Source organism: Schistocerca americana, chromosome 6 (genome assembly GCF_021461395.2).
Source record: "Schistocerca americana isolate TAMUIC-IGC-003095 chromosome 6, iqSchAmer2.1, whole genome shotgun sequence".
Classification (NCBI taxonomy): domain Eukaryota; kingdom Metazoa; phylum Arthropoda; class Insecta; order Orthoptera; family Acrididae; genus Schistocerca; species Schistocerca americana.
In genome coordinates, this window is record NC_060124.1 from 272211128 (window position 1) to 272227541 (window position 16414).

The following is a 16414-nucleotide window of genomic DNA, read 5'->3' on the forward strand; positions in this document are numbered from 1 at the left end:
GAATCAACCTAGTCATTAAGATACATCGGAGGTCATTGGTTTAAATGTTAAACGAGTGCCAGCCTTGTGCTGGTTGTCCTTGGTCCGATACTGCCTTGATTCAAAAACATTATTAATCTCCTGTCCTGAAACAGGGACAGAAGACCGCAGACAAAACTTTGTGCTATCTGCAAGTTTCTCAGTTTCTGAGCAACAACAGGTAATAAGACTTTGTCATACAAATGACTTTTGTCTGTATAAAATGCCATTAAGTATTTATTCATGGAATAACACAACTGTATGTCCACTATTAGGTGTGATGACATATCTGTCGTGTCCTGTCCATGGCAGAAACTTAGTTAAAAATTGGCTACCAGTAGAAAATGCTCTATATACCATTCCAAATACCATTTAACCAAATGTTCCAACATTTTATGCGTAATGTTTTCATATCTGCAATCTTAATGCAATCCTTATACACAGTGTTTAAGATGCATTGTAACATATGTTTGCCCTGTGAGGGCAAGAACTTGATTATGGGATAGCAGATATTATCCAGTCCAGGTGTTGTGCTTTTGGATGATTTGATTGCTATTTCTAGCTCAAGAAAGGTGAAAGATTGCATAAGTTAGCCATCATCATTTTCAACTTGATCAGTTTCAATCACCTTCTCTACCGTTTGATGGCCTACCCTGGACAATATTTCCTTTGTCACTAAGTGGTTAGTAAGTGTGAGGAGGTGTGCATCCATAGCATTATGAAACCACCAAATTTGTTTCCAGATTGTCGTTACTGGGGTTTGATGATTTAACTTCTTACAGTATTCTATCCACGTACATCTTTTATTTTCTTTAGGCTTTCTTTTCACCCATGCCTAACACGCTTTACGCCAGGGGTAGCCAAGATTTTGGCTTGCGTCCCATGCCTGGGCCTGAGTGCCAAAGGGCTCAGCCTCGCTTCACATTTCCACCACTGCCACGCCACGCTGTCTAAGCACTTTTGACTTGGTTTTATATTTCACATTTCTCAATAACATAAATGACAAACAAAACAAGTTTCCAGCATTAATTAATTATTTTTGGTGTGCTGAAGACATAATATAATTTTTATCTGGTACTAACTATTGGCATATGCACAGACACAGACAATTCCTCAAAGTTTCGCACTTAAGTTGCCACCCAATTGTGAATTATTTAGTTTCATAATTGAAAAATCATCTTTCATGGAAATATGTCGATTGAAATAATGTAGCACTCTTGCAAACTCATTATGGAGACTTGGAAAATCTACCTGAGGAAAGCAATGTAGATGTCATGGACAGTTTTAACATAAAAAGAATTGTCACTGATTCTGGACATTTACACGTGTGCACGCACAGGGTGCTTTCAACTGAAATGGCAAACGTCTCAAAAATGGCTCGAAGAGAGATGTAAGACTAACAATGTCCTCAAAACCTTTACAAATCTCTCCTTTTAATTCTTGCTGGGCCATAAACCTCACACTTTCTTTAGCATCAGCTTAGGGATCTGGACTGTCTTTGTATGAATGTGTCCCTTCAACAACACAATTTTCTTTTTATATGCACTCCTATCATATCAGAAATAGGTTTCTCACCTTACAGTGTCTTAATGTGGGCAGTGCGCAGGCAAGTCCGTGTAAAATGTGAAGTCTGCAATCTATTCCTGACGTTCTAATTTTTGGTCCTGCACTCCTTTTTTCTTTATAAATTCAACAATAGCGAGTTATAAATCAAAAATTGTTTCAGGCATGGCCCTTGACTTAACCAATGTACTTTGTAGTAATATTTAAAGTCTCCATACTCTTAATGGAATAATGGGTACAACTTCAAGAATTTCACTATTCATACCACCAACTTCTTGGTGCCCCATACCTGAAAATTTAGCACAGAGTTCTTCTTGATGTACAGAACAATGAATACCAGCTGTCGATCATTCTTATTATTTGTTCTTTCACTGTCGTCCAAATGTTCACATTCTCTCTGCATGGCACTGTGATGTCATTTCTTAGCAAAATCGCAGTACCCGTTGCTTATGCAAATTGAAACTTCTTATCCCTCTCTTCTGCCATTCGGGAGGACGACGGTTCAATCCCATGTCCGGCCATCCTGATTTAGGTTTTCCGTGATTTCCCTAAATTGCTCCAGGCAAATTCCAGGATGGTTCCTTTGAAAGGGCACGGCCGACTTCCTTCCCCGTCCTTTCCTAAACCGATGAGATCAATGACCTTACAGTTTGGTCTCTTCCTCCAAAACAACCCAACCCTCTTCTGCCATTCCTATTCATTTTAATGGATTGTGACAATAGATCAGCAAACTGCATCTTTTTGTGCAAACAGCCACTGGACCTGTGAATGTCCTAGATACCACAAACAAATAACAAAAGTTAAACAGCACTGTAATCATGATTGTGCCGGACTCAGAGAGTTGCACTGATCCAAAAATCCTGCAGCACAATGCTAAATGAAATGCTGCACAGTTTCGTGTACTTCTGAGGAGGACTGAGCAAACACGAGTGACAGGCCAGGCCTTGGCATGCCCGCTGCCCGCATGAAGTTTGGCATGCCACAGCCAGCCCTGTTACAGGCCAAATGAAATTTTCATCACAACTAACTTTTTTGTGCATTTGTAGTGCTTGTTTCCTTTCTGAAATCCTAGTCACGCCATGAAGTCTCCTTCTGTGTCCTTTGCCTGGCATGCATAATCCACAGTATCAATGTCCCTGCTACCATTCAACAATCCATGCCAATCCTTTGTTATCTTCCTTTATGTCTCCGGATTAAATGATGATGTGAGTTCTTTTTCTGCCACCTCATGGTATTTTTCCCAGTTGCCTTTTTCTTATATTCAAAGTTCTGCACTGTGATGTCATCAGTGATTCCTACCATTCCTTTACTGTACATTGTGTGTGTGTGTGTGTGTGTGTGTGTGTGTGTGTGTGTGTTTTCTGGTTGACTTTCCTGAAATCTGCCCCTTTTCCTAGACCTCTCTAGTCCTTTTCCTTCACCCCTCTTCCTTCTCCTTCAACTCCCTGCCTGAAGAAGGAGCCAAAAGCTCTGAAAGCTTGCCTAATTATAAATTTCTTTTGTGTGTTCTGCCGCAGCTTGATGAGTAGACTTTTTATCTGTCAAATTAAATTACTTTGTCAAAAATTGATTGTTTTCATTTGTATTATTAACTACAAATGTCATTATGCAGTAAATGTTCTGGGAAGAGAGAGAGAGAGTAAATATTGTCAGACCTATGAGGAAGCACCGGCCAGACGTACCACTGCGTACTTTACAAAGTGTTCTTAGTGGTTATTTTCTCTCAATCAATACTTTCAACATGAACAGTTTTGACCCAGAAGGTAATTCTGTAAGAGAACCAGTAGTAAAAGCATCCAAAATTAGGAACCACCCTCGTCTTCATGCCAACATAAAGAAAGTTCTAATCCACATCTACATTTATACTCCGTAAGAAACTTTATGGTGTATGGTGCAGGATACTTTGTGTAATGGTGTCACTTCCGTCTTTTTCCTGTCCCAGTTGCATATGGTTCACGGGAAGAGCGATTCCTGGTAAACCTCCATGTGGGCTCAGATCTCTCTAATTTTATCTAGGTGTCTTTTTGTGAGATATATGTAGGAGGAAGAAATATACTGAATGATTGTTTTACAAAAGTATGCTCTTGGAAATTAGTTCTAAATGCAAAATAAGCCTAACTGGAGCTTCTACATTAGTTTATCTATGTGCTGACTCCAATTTAACTTGTTATCCTGTTGAACCCTTGCAATTTTGTAACAAATGATATTTATAAATACGAATTCTGACAAAAACAGATGGCTGCAGAAAGCCACTCAGTCTGTGCATTTTGCCACATTAACAGTAAACATCAATTTTTCTGTATTAATAATTCAGTACACAACAGAACTAGATTTCTCTCTACATAATAGAACATGAAGTTGAGTTCTAATTTTGACATAGAATATTTATCATATGCCGTGGAACTAAGCGAAATTTACACTTAGTATGAAACGCAACATTCAAGCAGCACACATTTCTCAGATGAACATGGGTCAGTGGGATAGCTGTGTGGAAAGCATAGTGTACAATCAACAATCCATGCTATTGATTTCACTTACTGTTTTATGAATTACAACTCCTTTTAGCTCAAACTGTAAAGGATGTATACACACATACAATGAAAGTTTTGAATCATCCTGTTATGTCGTAGATGTGTGTTACTATTGTAATTGTTAGTGTACTGATCAGAAGGTCACCAAAGTTGTTTGTGAAGATATGCATAACTACCATCAGTGCTACTTACAGGCAGATTTGCCAGACTTGAATGGACTGCAGTATGGCAGCTGGAAGTAAAGCACCAATAGAGATGCAGGATAGATGTCTGTGGAACAGCAGACTGAACATCCATCATGCCATGAAGGACAATCACGCTAATGATCAGGTCCGCATAATCATGTTAAGTTCAGAAGGCATGTCAACAAGAGAAGTTGCTCATTGTTTGCACCAGAGTCAAAGTGATGTGGTGCGGACATGGAATCGGTTCCAGGTCAGAAGTAATGTTGAGGACTTACACCATACAGACAGTCCACTTTACACAGCTGCACAGTATGATTGCTATCTGTGTGTCTAAGGAACTATGGGCTGTGTGTTCCAGAACTGAGCTTGGCATTTGAAGTGGCTACAGTATATATCACACTAAACTGTTAGGAAACAATTGCATGATTTGAATTTTCATTTTTGGTGACCATGGCAAGCACCATGTCGTACACCACAATACCGTGGACTCCATTACAGATGGGTAAGAATGGACACCCCAAGATTAGTGTTAAGTATTGTTTACGGATGAAACTGGGATCATGTTTGGAGACAACCTAATAACATCAGATGTGTGTTCCACACGAGAAACAACATGGTGCTGGAGTGATATTCTGGAGTGGCATTGCATGGGGCCACCGTACACCTCTCGTGGTTGTTGAGGGCAATCTCAATACTCTACAGTGCACGTTGTTCTGCAACTGATATTTTGGCAACAATTTCATCTAGATGGAGGATAACATGCATTCTCACAGTGCTGTTCTTGTGAGCATGTTCTTCTCGCAGCATGCTAGGATCACCAGAATGGAGTGGCTCACTTGCCTGCCTGCCTGCCTGCCTGCCTGCTTCCTCCCCCCCCCCCCCCCTCCCACACACACACACACACACACACACACGAACACAATCTAACATTGTGAGATTGACTGAAACAAGCTGGTTTTGGACATTGACAAGTTCCTCGTACTCTGTGAGACTTACACAGGGTCAACACTGAAGGATGGAAAAATTTGGATCAGTACTGGCTTGATGATCTCATCAATGGTATGCCACAATGAATTCAAGCTTGCATCTGACCAAGAGGTCATTCCACCATATGCTGACATTGATCACGACTGCAGCGAAAAATCCTCTATTGGGAACAGCCAATTTTGTCGTTACAGCAATGTCTGTTTCTTTGAATTGGTGTTCTGAACACATTAGAAATAAATGTACACACATGCATCAGAGCAAATTTTTATTTTCTTTTGCATGAGCTTTGAAATAAAGGACTGATGCAAAACTTTTGCTGATGTGTACATGATAGCAATTTTCACAGTGGTGTTCTGAAAGAAGATACATTCTATCAAAATATTTCCTTGACTTACCTTAGAAATCTTTTCTGAAATTATTTGTATGGTGTGTAGCCACATATAGAAGTGAAACATGGATGATAAATAGTTTAGACAAGAAGAGATTAGAAGCTTTTGTAATGTGGTGCTACAGAAGAATGCTGAAGATTAGAGGGGAAAGTCATGTAACTAATGAGGATATACTGAATAGAACTGGGGAGAAGAGGAATTTGTGGCACAACTTGACTAGAAGAAGTGATCAGTTAGTAGGACATGTTCTGAGGCATCGAGGAATCACCAATTTAGTACTGGAGGGCAGTGTGGAGGGTAAAAATCGTACTTGGAGATGAAGAAGCTTGTACAGGATAGAGTAGCATGGAGAGCTTCATCAAATCAGTTTCTGGACTGAAGATCACAATGACAACACCTTAGAAGTTTTCTGTCACTTATCAGGTCCCTTGGTCTTAACAGACAATTCTGTTTTCTTTCACTTTTCCTCTCTTTCATCTTTCTATTTTTACAGCTGCTGATGTGACTGTGTTCCTTTTCTGTTACCACCTTTTTCCCCCTTTGTATTTTTTTTATTTTATGTTTTCTTCTTCCAGTATTTTTCCTTGGCTCTCATCTTTGATCTATTAGTTATTAGCAAACTCATTATTGTTAATCAGGAATCTTAAACTTGAATGCTCCCAGCTATAAATCTTAGTATTAAAAACATGATCAAGAGTACATGAATGACGTACTCCTCCATTCCATGATTTAAAAGTTATCAAACAATTTCCAAAAGGTTCCCAATACCTTTTGATGACTACTTGGCATTCACCGTTCAAGTCATCCACTTGTCTCTCGTAACTACTTTTAGTCTGTAGCATTTAGTTTTCATTTATTCCACACACCCAAAAATTTCTAAATAAGATGTATGTTGTGGCAACTTAAGTTTAGTGCAATGACCACTCCATCATTTGGATAATGTTAAATTAACTGATACATCATCTCAAAGCTGTATGAGCTTTGGGCATGACACAATATGAGAACATGTTCAGTCTTGTGACTGGACTACTTATAATGGACTTTGTATTGCCACTACCCGTTACCCACTCAAATATTTACTGACACCACTGCAACACACAGCACTGTAAGAGCATTAGTATCCATTTCGTATCACAATAGTTGCTGTGAACATCAAGCAAGCCATACCAGTTTTGTTATATTACACAAAACAAATGGATAATGGATACTATAACTGGTAAACTTATCTTGAGAGCAGGTCTGGTAGTCTGAAACAGTAGGAGCAGGAAAAATTTGAGCTGTTAACATTTTGTATCCAGTCATCAACAACTTCTTCTCAGAAAAGACAGTTCACTACCAACAGACAAGGTAGATATGCAGCACAAGTCACAAAGAGTAAGTATAGTGGCTGCAGAGTGTGAGGGAGGTGGGGAACGATAATCTCCCACACACACTGTTTCTCTCCCATGGTTATCTATGTACTGGATGGAGATTACATCCTCTAATCTAGGTGCCCCCCTCAATTATAACTCTAAAGCAAGTATACAGAATACACACAGAATAAATTACATGCTGAAAAAAATAACATCTTTAAGTTGAAAATCTCAAGGTTTGTTCCAAATTTAAGCATGATCATTGCGTGAGAGCGGTTTGAAAAGTTCTCAGAATCACCACGATAGGTCAGCGCTGGTGCAACGCATTGTTCACATGATATTCATTGGACTGTTGCCTGTAAACACGTGCCACATCAGTGCTATTGGAAGAGAGCTGTGGCGGTGACATGGCTCTGTTGTTGATCCCGTGTAGTGATTTGCAAAGATGGAAAAAAATTGAGATTTGAGCAGTGATTAAGTACTTCATAAAGAAAGGTATTTTCAGAACATTTATGCCAATTTCCAGAATACACTGACGGACTCTGCTCCTTCATATTCAACTGTTGCCAAGTGGACAGATGATTTTAAATTTGATCGGGAGAGCTTAGATGATGATCCGTGCAGTGGTCGGTCTAGATGTGTCACTACTCCAGAAATCGTCGCAAAAGTGCACACAATGGTCATGGAGGATCACTGATTGAAAGTGCATGAAATTGCTCAAGCTTGCCAGATGGCATCTGAAAGGATATGTCACATTTTAACTGAAGAATTAGAAATGAAAAAATTATCTGCAAGATGGGTGCCACAACTCTTGACATGTGCCCGCACACATGTGCTGACACCATGGCAAAATTACACGAACTAAGGTATGAGTTGTTGCCACACCCACCTTATTCACCTGATATGGCTCTGTCAGATTTCCATCTCTTCCCAAAACTAAAAATTTTTCCTGGTGGATGAAGATTTACTTCAAACGAAGAATTGATAGCCGGAGTTGATAACTATCTTGCAGGCCTGGAGAAAACTCATTTTCGAGATGGGATCAAAGCACTGGAACATCGTTGAACCAAGTGCATTAATCAACAAGGAGACTACATTGAAAAATAAAAACAGTTTCAGTGATGTAAGTACTTTTTTTGTATTCTGTTCGGAGAACTTTTCAAACCACCCTACGTATCAACAATCTGACAATACTGATGAAATTAATATTCTTTTTTATTATTTTGAGAAATTTACTTACTTGACTGAATGTTTCACATACTTTTCTTTACTTTTAATAAGCAGTTAATGTAATGCTTGAATGGTGCCGACTCCCCTATGTGACGTAGTTCCTCTGTTGGCACGTTCTGTTGTAAATACTCAAGTCTTAAATTTGAGAGGCATGAAAATTAAGGCACATATTAGAATCATAACAATTAAAAAAGTTAGGTCAGAAAATGATCTTACAATAAACTACCTGATAAACAGAAACATAAATTACAAATATATTACGTGTCTATGACCCTTATCTCTGCCACATGAAAATAACAATTAAACAATGGAAAATATGGGACACAATAATAAAAATATGAAAGGGTAGATTTCTACTCACCACACAGAGGAGATGCTGAGTGGCAGTGTCACAACGGAAAATACTGCTACATATTATTCAGCTATTGGACTAAGTACCTGATCAGGGATTTTTCGTTGTGCCTGTCTACCACTCCATGCCTGCACTATGTAGTGAGTAGCACTATTCTTTCATTATTTCTGCATTTTGTAAGAAATATGATGTTAACAGTGTTAATTTTAATTTCTCTACACTATGAACCTCCGAGTCAAATGCAGAACATTTTATTTTCAATACTCCAACACTATCTGTTTTCAGACTGGATTTAATTATGAAATGTCCGCCCCGATAGCTGAGTGGTCAGCGCGACAGATTGTCAATCCTAAGGGCCCGGGTTCGATTCCCGGCTGGGTCGGAGATTTTCTCCGCTCAGGGACTGGGTGTTGTGTTGTCCTAATCATCATCATTTCATCCCCATTGACGCGCAAGTCGCCGAAGTGGCATCAAATTGAAAGACTTGCACCATGCCACACGTCATTATTATTATTTATTATGAAATTACAGTTATAATTTGTTATGGGTAAATTTTAGGTAGAACACAAACAATAGGATGATTAAAGACAGCGCACCATATAGCTGAGCAATGGATGGCAACACAGGGCCTCCATAACTTCCTTTTCCACCAGTTCTACTGCTAAAATAGCATAGTTTGATTAAGAAGTACTATTTTTTTGTTTTTGTTTTCACAGAGCTCAGTGTAAGCTGTTGTTCAATTTATTCTCCTTCTATACCTCAGTAATAATACACATTTTGACATTCAAGTAACTTACAATTGATTATAACACTCGATTTTTGGGGTACCTGGTGTAGAGATTATCTGGTTTTGAAATTCACTGTACATGAACTGGATCTCTAAATAAAAAGTGTGGTACAGCTATATGAAGAAACCGACAGTTACCTGAATAAACTCTTATAGCTGTTGTGCTCTGTGGTCTTCATACATTAATTAACGCCATATTGTGCAAACTTGACAAATAACTACGTGTTTAGTTAGTTGGTTGGTTGTTGTTAACACTACATGCAGTTGTACTTTGTTTTCTTTGACAACCTAAAATATTAAACTTGTATGCATTTTATTTTGAAGAACAAAATCATCACAAGGGTAGGTACGATGGCTGCATTAGCACCACAACCTGAACTCTAGAACACTGAAAGCCCTATATGACCATTCCTTAAGCAAACTAACAAAGATTTATTTGTTTAGTCCATCAGTCATATGTAGCAAAATTTTCTACACAATATGATGATAAATATAATGCTTTTCTTAACAAATTTCTCATGCTCTTCGAGAGTTGCTTTCCATTAGAATGTTCTAAATGGACTACTAGCAATAGCAGGCAGCCTGGGTGGCTGACTGATGGGATAAGGATATCATGTAGAATGAAGCAGGAATTATATCAAAATGTTAGAAGTAGTCACAATCAAGCTACAGTAGCCCATTACAAACAGTATTGTAGGGTGCTTAAAAATGTTATTCGGAAGGCAAAGAGAATGTGGCATGCAAATAGAATAGCTAATTCACAGGATAAAATTAAAACCATATGGTCAGTTGTGAAGGAAGCGTCTGGTCAGCAGCACAAGGTCGACAATATAAAGTCAGTTCACAGTAAAAATATTTCTGTTACTGATAAATCAGATAAATGTACAGTATTTAACTATCATTTTCTGAGCACTGATGGTGAATTAAATAAAAATTTAGTTTCTACAGGAAATCATATAACTTTCTTGGCAAATGCCTTTCCGAGGTTGGGGTCTGAAATACTCCTCTGTGATACAGACAAGAGGGAGATTGAGTCAATAATTAAATCACTGAAGACTAAGGACTCTCATGGTTATGATGGAGTGCTTAGCAGAATATTAAAGTACTGTGCTGCACACGTTAGCTCTGTATTTAGCCATACTCGTAATTTTTCCTTTAGGAATGGTCAGTTTCCTGAACAATTAAAGTACTCAGTAGTAAAGCCGCTATATAAAAAGGGAGAAAAGGATAATGTAGCCAATTTTAGACCTATTTCTATGCCATCAGTGTTTGCTAAAGTTATTAAAAAGGTTGTGTATGTAAGGATAATTGATCATTTTATATCACACGATTTGCTATCAAATATACAGTTCAGATATGGAAGTCGTTTAACATCTGAAAATGCTATATTCTCTTTTCTATGTGAGGTACTGGATGGGTTAAACAAAAGGTTTCGAATGATAGTTAAATCAAAAAATATGCCTAAGGCTTCTGATTGTGTTGATCACAAAATATTGCTCCAGAAGTTGGACCATTATGGAATATGGGGAGTAGCTCACAATTGGTTCTCCTCTTACTTTGGCACCAGACAGCAAAAGGTCATTATTCACAATGTTGAGAATGCCTGAGATGTGGGGTGTGAGTGGGGTACGGTCAAGTGGGGGGTGCCCCAGGGATCAGTGTTGAGGTCACTCGTGTTCCTTATTTGTATAAATAATATACCCTCTAGTACTACAGGTGATTCTAAAAGATTTCTGTTTGCTGATGACACTAGCTAGATAATAAAGGTTGTTGTGAGCAACATTGGCACAGTTTCAAATAGTGCAGTTCATGACCTAAGTTCATGGCTTGTAGAAAAAAACTAATACTAAATCACAGCAAGACTCAGTTTTTACAGTTCCTAACACACAATTCAACAAAACCTGACTTTTTTAATTTCACAGAATGGGCATATGATTTGTGAAACTGAACAGTTCAAATTTCTAGGTATTCAGATAGATACTAAACTGTCTTGGAAGTCCCATGTTCAGTATCTTGTTCAAAGACTTAATGCTGCAATTTTCACTATTCGAAGAGTATCAGAAATGAGTGATTGTTCGACATGAAAATTAGTCTACTTTGCCTATTTTCATTCACTTATGTCATATGGTACTATATTTTGGGGTAACTCTTGCCATTCTAAAAGGATATTTTTGGCTCAGAAATGGGTGGTTCGGGAAATAAGTGGTGTTAGTTCATGAACCTCTTGTCGACCCCTGTTCACGAGTCTGGGTATTTTGACACTGGTCTCTCAATATATATATATTCCTTACTGTCATTTCTTGTTCACAATATTAGCTTATTCCCAAGAATAAGCAGCTTTCACTCAGTTAATACTAGGCAGAAATCAAACCTGCGTTTGGATTGAACTTCCTTAACTCTTGTGCAGAAAGGTGTGCAGCATACTGCTACATCCATTTTCAATAAGCTACCACTGGAATTCAAAAATCTTAGCAGTAATCCATGAGCTTTCAAATCGAAAACTGAAGAGTTTCCTCATGGGTCGCTCCTTCTATTCTCTTGAGTTCCTTTTTTGGGTCCATAAACATTTTATTTTTATCTGTTATTACTTTTATGTTGTAATTTCATGTACTGACACATTCCATGACCTTGGAGATTTGTTCCTCAGTTTGGTGCTACGAAACTTGACATGTAAATAAAAAAATAAATAAAAAAATATTGAACATTTTATCTGAATTCAGAGTTTGCAAGGAATATTATTCCTGTTAATACACGCAGTGTGTTTTAAAAACAGTTTCCACATCCTTGAGATAGTACCGGTCAAGACTAGAAAAACATTTCCTATGAAAGTATGCCCAGACATAAATACCTGTTGAGATTTGGGGCATCCGTTTCACGACAGCATACCTGTTGACATTACAGGATGTGTTCAACGTGGTTAGAACTCAGTCTTACACATCCTTCATCCCTTGTGTTAAAAACATCAAAAAACTCAAGTGGACACACATGAATGTCCTCTGATTTGGTCACATGCATGGCATGTGTGCACTTAGCAGGTGAGTGTGGAGTACAATACCTTTAAATGCCTGCACAGCTGTAAAGCTAAATGATTAATCCTACAGCCACAAGAGATATCCCAATTTTTCCGTATCTAAGTGTAGACAAATTTTATTTGATAATTAAACAGGTGTATCAAAGGAATGTAACAAGAAAACCAACAACTGAACTTAGAAGTGATTTTTAATTGATGGCCAATGTACATAACGTGGGAAATGTGAAAACTGTGTTCAACATTACAAACACAGGAGAAACTTATTGACAATTTTTCTGAGATACCAATCTTGAAACAGGGTTCCATACACATGTGCACAAAAATGTTACAGAACTGCTGGCACAAGCAGGTACATGTGAGGTGTGGGTGAGACTTGAGAAGGTATAAAACACAGCTCCCGATGTTCTTGAGCAACAGAAAAGGATGTAATGTGAAAATATGAATTTCACTGCTCCAGGGCAACAGAAGAAGATTTGATGGGAAAATAACAACTTTTGATGTACAAACAGCCCAAAAATTACACCCGACATGATAACAATGTGCCACAGAATCATACAGAAAGAGCTGAATGCAAACGTGTGTTGCTTGTGGTTGAGGGGTAAAGGTCTAGTGAACATGGTGGTCATGCTACTAGACTTTCTCAATCAATCTACCTTCATTAAATATTTCTATAGGTACTGTCACAACTGTCATAGGAAATTGTGTGGCATGGAGTCGTGTACAAAAAACCACATCTGCCCCCCCCCCTCCCTGCAAGGATAACTTTCTCCAACAGCACAGGCAACATGTTGCACAGAAATTAGTAATAATCTCATGTGTTAGTTTGTCAAGTCAAGTGCATGGCTCTATGAATCTGTCACCCACAACTACTTTCCAAATATTAATACTAAAATTAACTTGATGCCTTGCTTCCATGATGCTGATAACAAGTACCTGCACACATGTGCTTATTGTCATAATTTATTACTTCACGCAGTGTGAATTCAGCCTCACCCAGAAATAAAATGCAAGCTGTGAGCTGCAGATCTTCAGTACTGTATCTTGGAATATACTGGCAAAACTGTGACCTGGCATGGCAGTCTTGTGGCCTGAGAGCTGGCCCACACTGTAAGTGATACAGATGAAGTAACTGGTTGTGTGGTAGTGTTGTGTGTTCGTTTAGTTACTCCAGTTCTTCACAGCCACAATAATCACACCTCCAGAACCAGCTTGTGAACTATGTGAGATCTAGAGACCTAGGTGTCCTTTTTGCAATTAACGTATGGCGATTGGGATGGTAACGGTTTTAGGGCGCTCAACAGCAGGGTCATCTTCATGCTTGCTGAATATTTATGTAAGTTGAATTTAATTTTATTTTATTTTATTTGGTCCTGTAAGATCACATTGTGTACAGTAAATGTACGTGTAATATAGGACATGCCAAAGTATTAACATTCTTTATCACTTATTTTTCTACACCTTTAGCTTACATTTTTACATCACTGATAACGAATAACAACATATACAAATTTAATGGCATAAGTTGGTTGGTTGGTTGTTTTTGGGGAAGGAGACCAGACAGCGTGGTCATCGGTCTCATCGGATTAGGGAAGGATGGGGAAGGAAGTCGGCCGTGCCCTTTCAGAGGAACCATCCCGGCATTTGCCTGGAGTGATTTAGGGAAATCACTAATGGCATAAGTATTCTGCAACATTGTAAAACTCTTTTTCAATGAGATAGTCTTTAAGTTTCTTTGGAAAGTCATTGTGAAGTACACTATCTTGCAGTTTTTTGGGCAGACTTCTTAGTAGTCTGATACCAGAGTACTGGGGCCCTTTTTCTAGCATTGCCAGTCGATGGGGTATGCTCCGTACTTCATTCTTCCTTCTTTTATTGTGGGTGTGTACACTAGCATTTGTAATCCAGTCCTCACTACCTTTTGTGATGTACATTATTGTTTTGTATATACACAACGATGAAAAAGTTAAGATACCTAAATTCTTGAAACAGTTTCTGCATGTTTCAGAGGTCTTTCTTCTTAAAATGGTCCTAATTGCTTTTTTTGTAATGTGAACACTTGTTTTATCTCTTGTTTGTTTGAGTTTCCCCACACAGTCACTCCATACTGTAAGTATGGTTCGAGAAGTCCATGATACACTGTACACAGAAGGTTCTTGTCTGAATACTGTGATAGCTGCATCATTAAGAATATGACAGAGCTCAGTTTCTTACAGACATTATTAATATGTTTTTTTTTCCCCATTTCAGTTCATTATCCACAAGAATACCTAAGAATCTAGCAGATTCTACTTGTTCCAGCCTTGTTCCATCAACCTCTAAATCCATGTCTATAACCTTTTCCTTGTTTTTAAACACTACATACATAGTCTTTTTTAGATTTATAACCAGTTCATTTTCCAACACCCCTGTGACATTTGCAGATATGTATGCTCTTCCCTCAAGCTGTTCCATATTTTGGTCACTAATTAGTATTGTCATGTCATCAGCACACAATATTTTCTTTTCTTCCTCCTGAACACCTATACCATTAACAAACACATTAAATAACAATGGCCCCATTACCGAACCCTGCGGCACTCCATATTCGATGGGTTTGGTTTCTGATAGGTACGAGTTTCCTAATGATACATTCTGCTTGCGGTTGCACAAGTATGATTTTATCCATTCACCTGGTTGCCCCCAAATGCCATAGTTGCTTAATTTTTGTATCAGCATTTTATGGTCACTGGTGTCAAATGCCTTTGAAAGATCCAGAAACATTGCAGAGACAACCTTTTTCTCATCTAAGGACTGTAAAATATATTCTGTTAGACTGGCAATTGCTGATTCTGTAGATTTACCCTTTCTGAAACCATGTTGTGGGGGTATGAGAATGTTATGTTTGTCCAAATAGTTAACTAATCTGGTATACATAAGCATTTCTAGGATTTTTGAGAAACCTGATATCAGTGAAACTGGTCTGTAGTTGTTGGGATCATCCTTATACCCTTTCTTGTACACTGGCACTACCTTCGTTATCTTCAGTTTTTCTGGAAAAATTGCATCTCTGAAAGAACAGTTTGCTATGTTCAGCAGTGGTGTTATTATCTCCTCACATACCTGCTTTATTACATGATTTGATATTTCATCATCACCAGCTGATTTCTTGGACTTCAGTTTCTGTATAGTTTTCCGCAATTCATCTTCCGTGACTGGTCTTAAGAACATAGTACTGCATGATATTTTTGGTACTTTAATATCCTTCTGTTTTTGACTATGTCTTTCCAATTTTAAGTTTGTGGACCATGCAAAAAATTCTTTCTATATAATAAACTTTATTGAATCGGAAAAGCTTTGCGTGATCCGTATGGGTCCAATCGCACATAATAATAAATAAATAAACTTTATTGTGAAAGTGCAACACTGTCTAAGGTTAAAAATTATTTTTCATGAGTATGCCTACAATGTATCAAAGTATCAAAGTTTTTTTCAGATAATTTAAATTATGATTTAAAACAATAAGTTTCGTGCTCTGTTTCATGCCTGGTTTCCCAAGAATCCTCTCAAGCAACCATTCTGATGGCAATTCCAGTGCAGATGTCGGATCAACACACAATGCTGCGATGCAGTATTCTCAGCCTTATATCATTCTCCACACACAGCCTCCAAGTCACTGTATTACAGGAGTATGCCACCAGCCCCAGTACATTAAAACAAAGACTAAAGATATCAAAAATTGCGCATATTTCATCACACATACTCAAGGCAAAAAAAACAACCACGCTACCTAGTGGTGGCAAATAAAGCCATTACACAGCAGTTTTTAGTTGACGTGGGGTCCGTCTCTGTGTATCCTAGTGGGCACTCCAATGGCAGTGGGGGCCCAAATACAACTTCAATCTTGTTGCAATAAATGACTCCCTAAAGCAGGCTATGGCTGGGTAACATTAAATGTGAACCTAGGTTTGAGGAGTGCTTCTGAGGGGTCTTTTACTGCTGTTGACATCAGC

General features: G+C 38.2%; 1 protein-coding gene across 1 annotated transcript in view; it reads right to left on the reverse strand.

The window, feature by feature from the left end:
- The window catches only part of LOC124620089 (cohesin subunit SA-3-like), a 237036-nt gene that overhangs the window by 16127 nt on the left and 204495 nt on the right, over window positions 1-16414 (reverse strand). The window contains exon 11 of the mRNA XM_047146758.1: window positions 8266-8390. Coding sequence (XP_047002714.1) covers window positions 8279-8390 — 112 coding nt within the window. The 3' untranslated portion in view covers window positions 8266-8278. The remainder of the gene's footprint in view (window positions 1-8265; window positions 8391-16414) is intronic.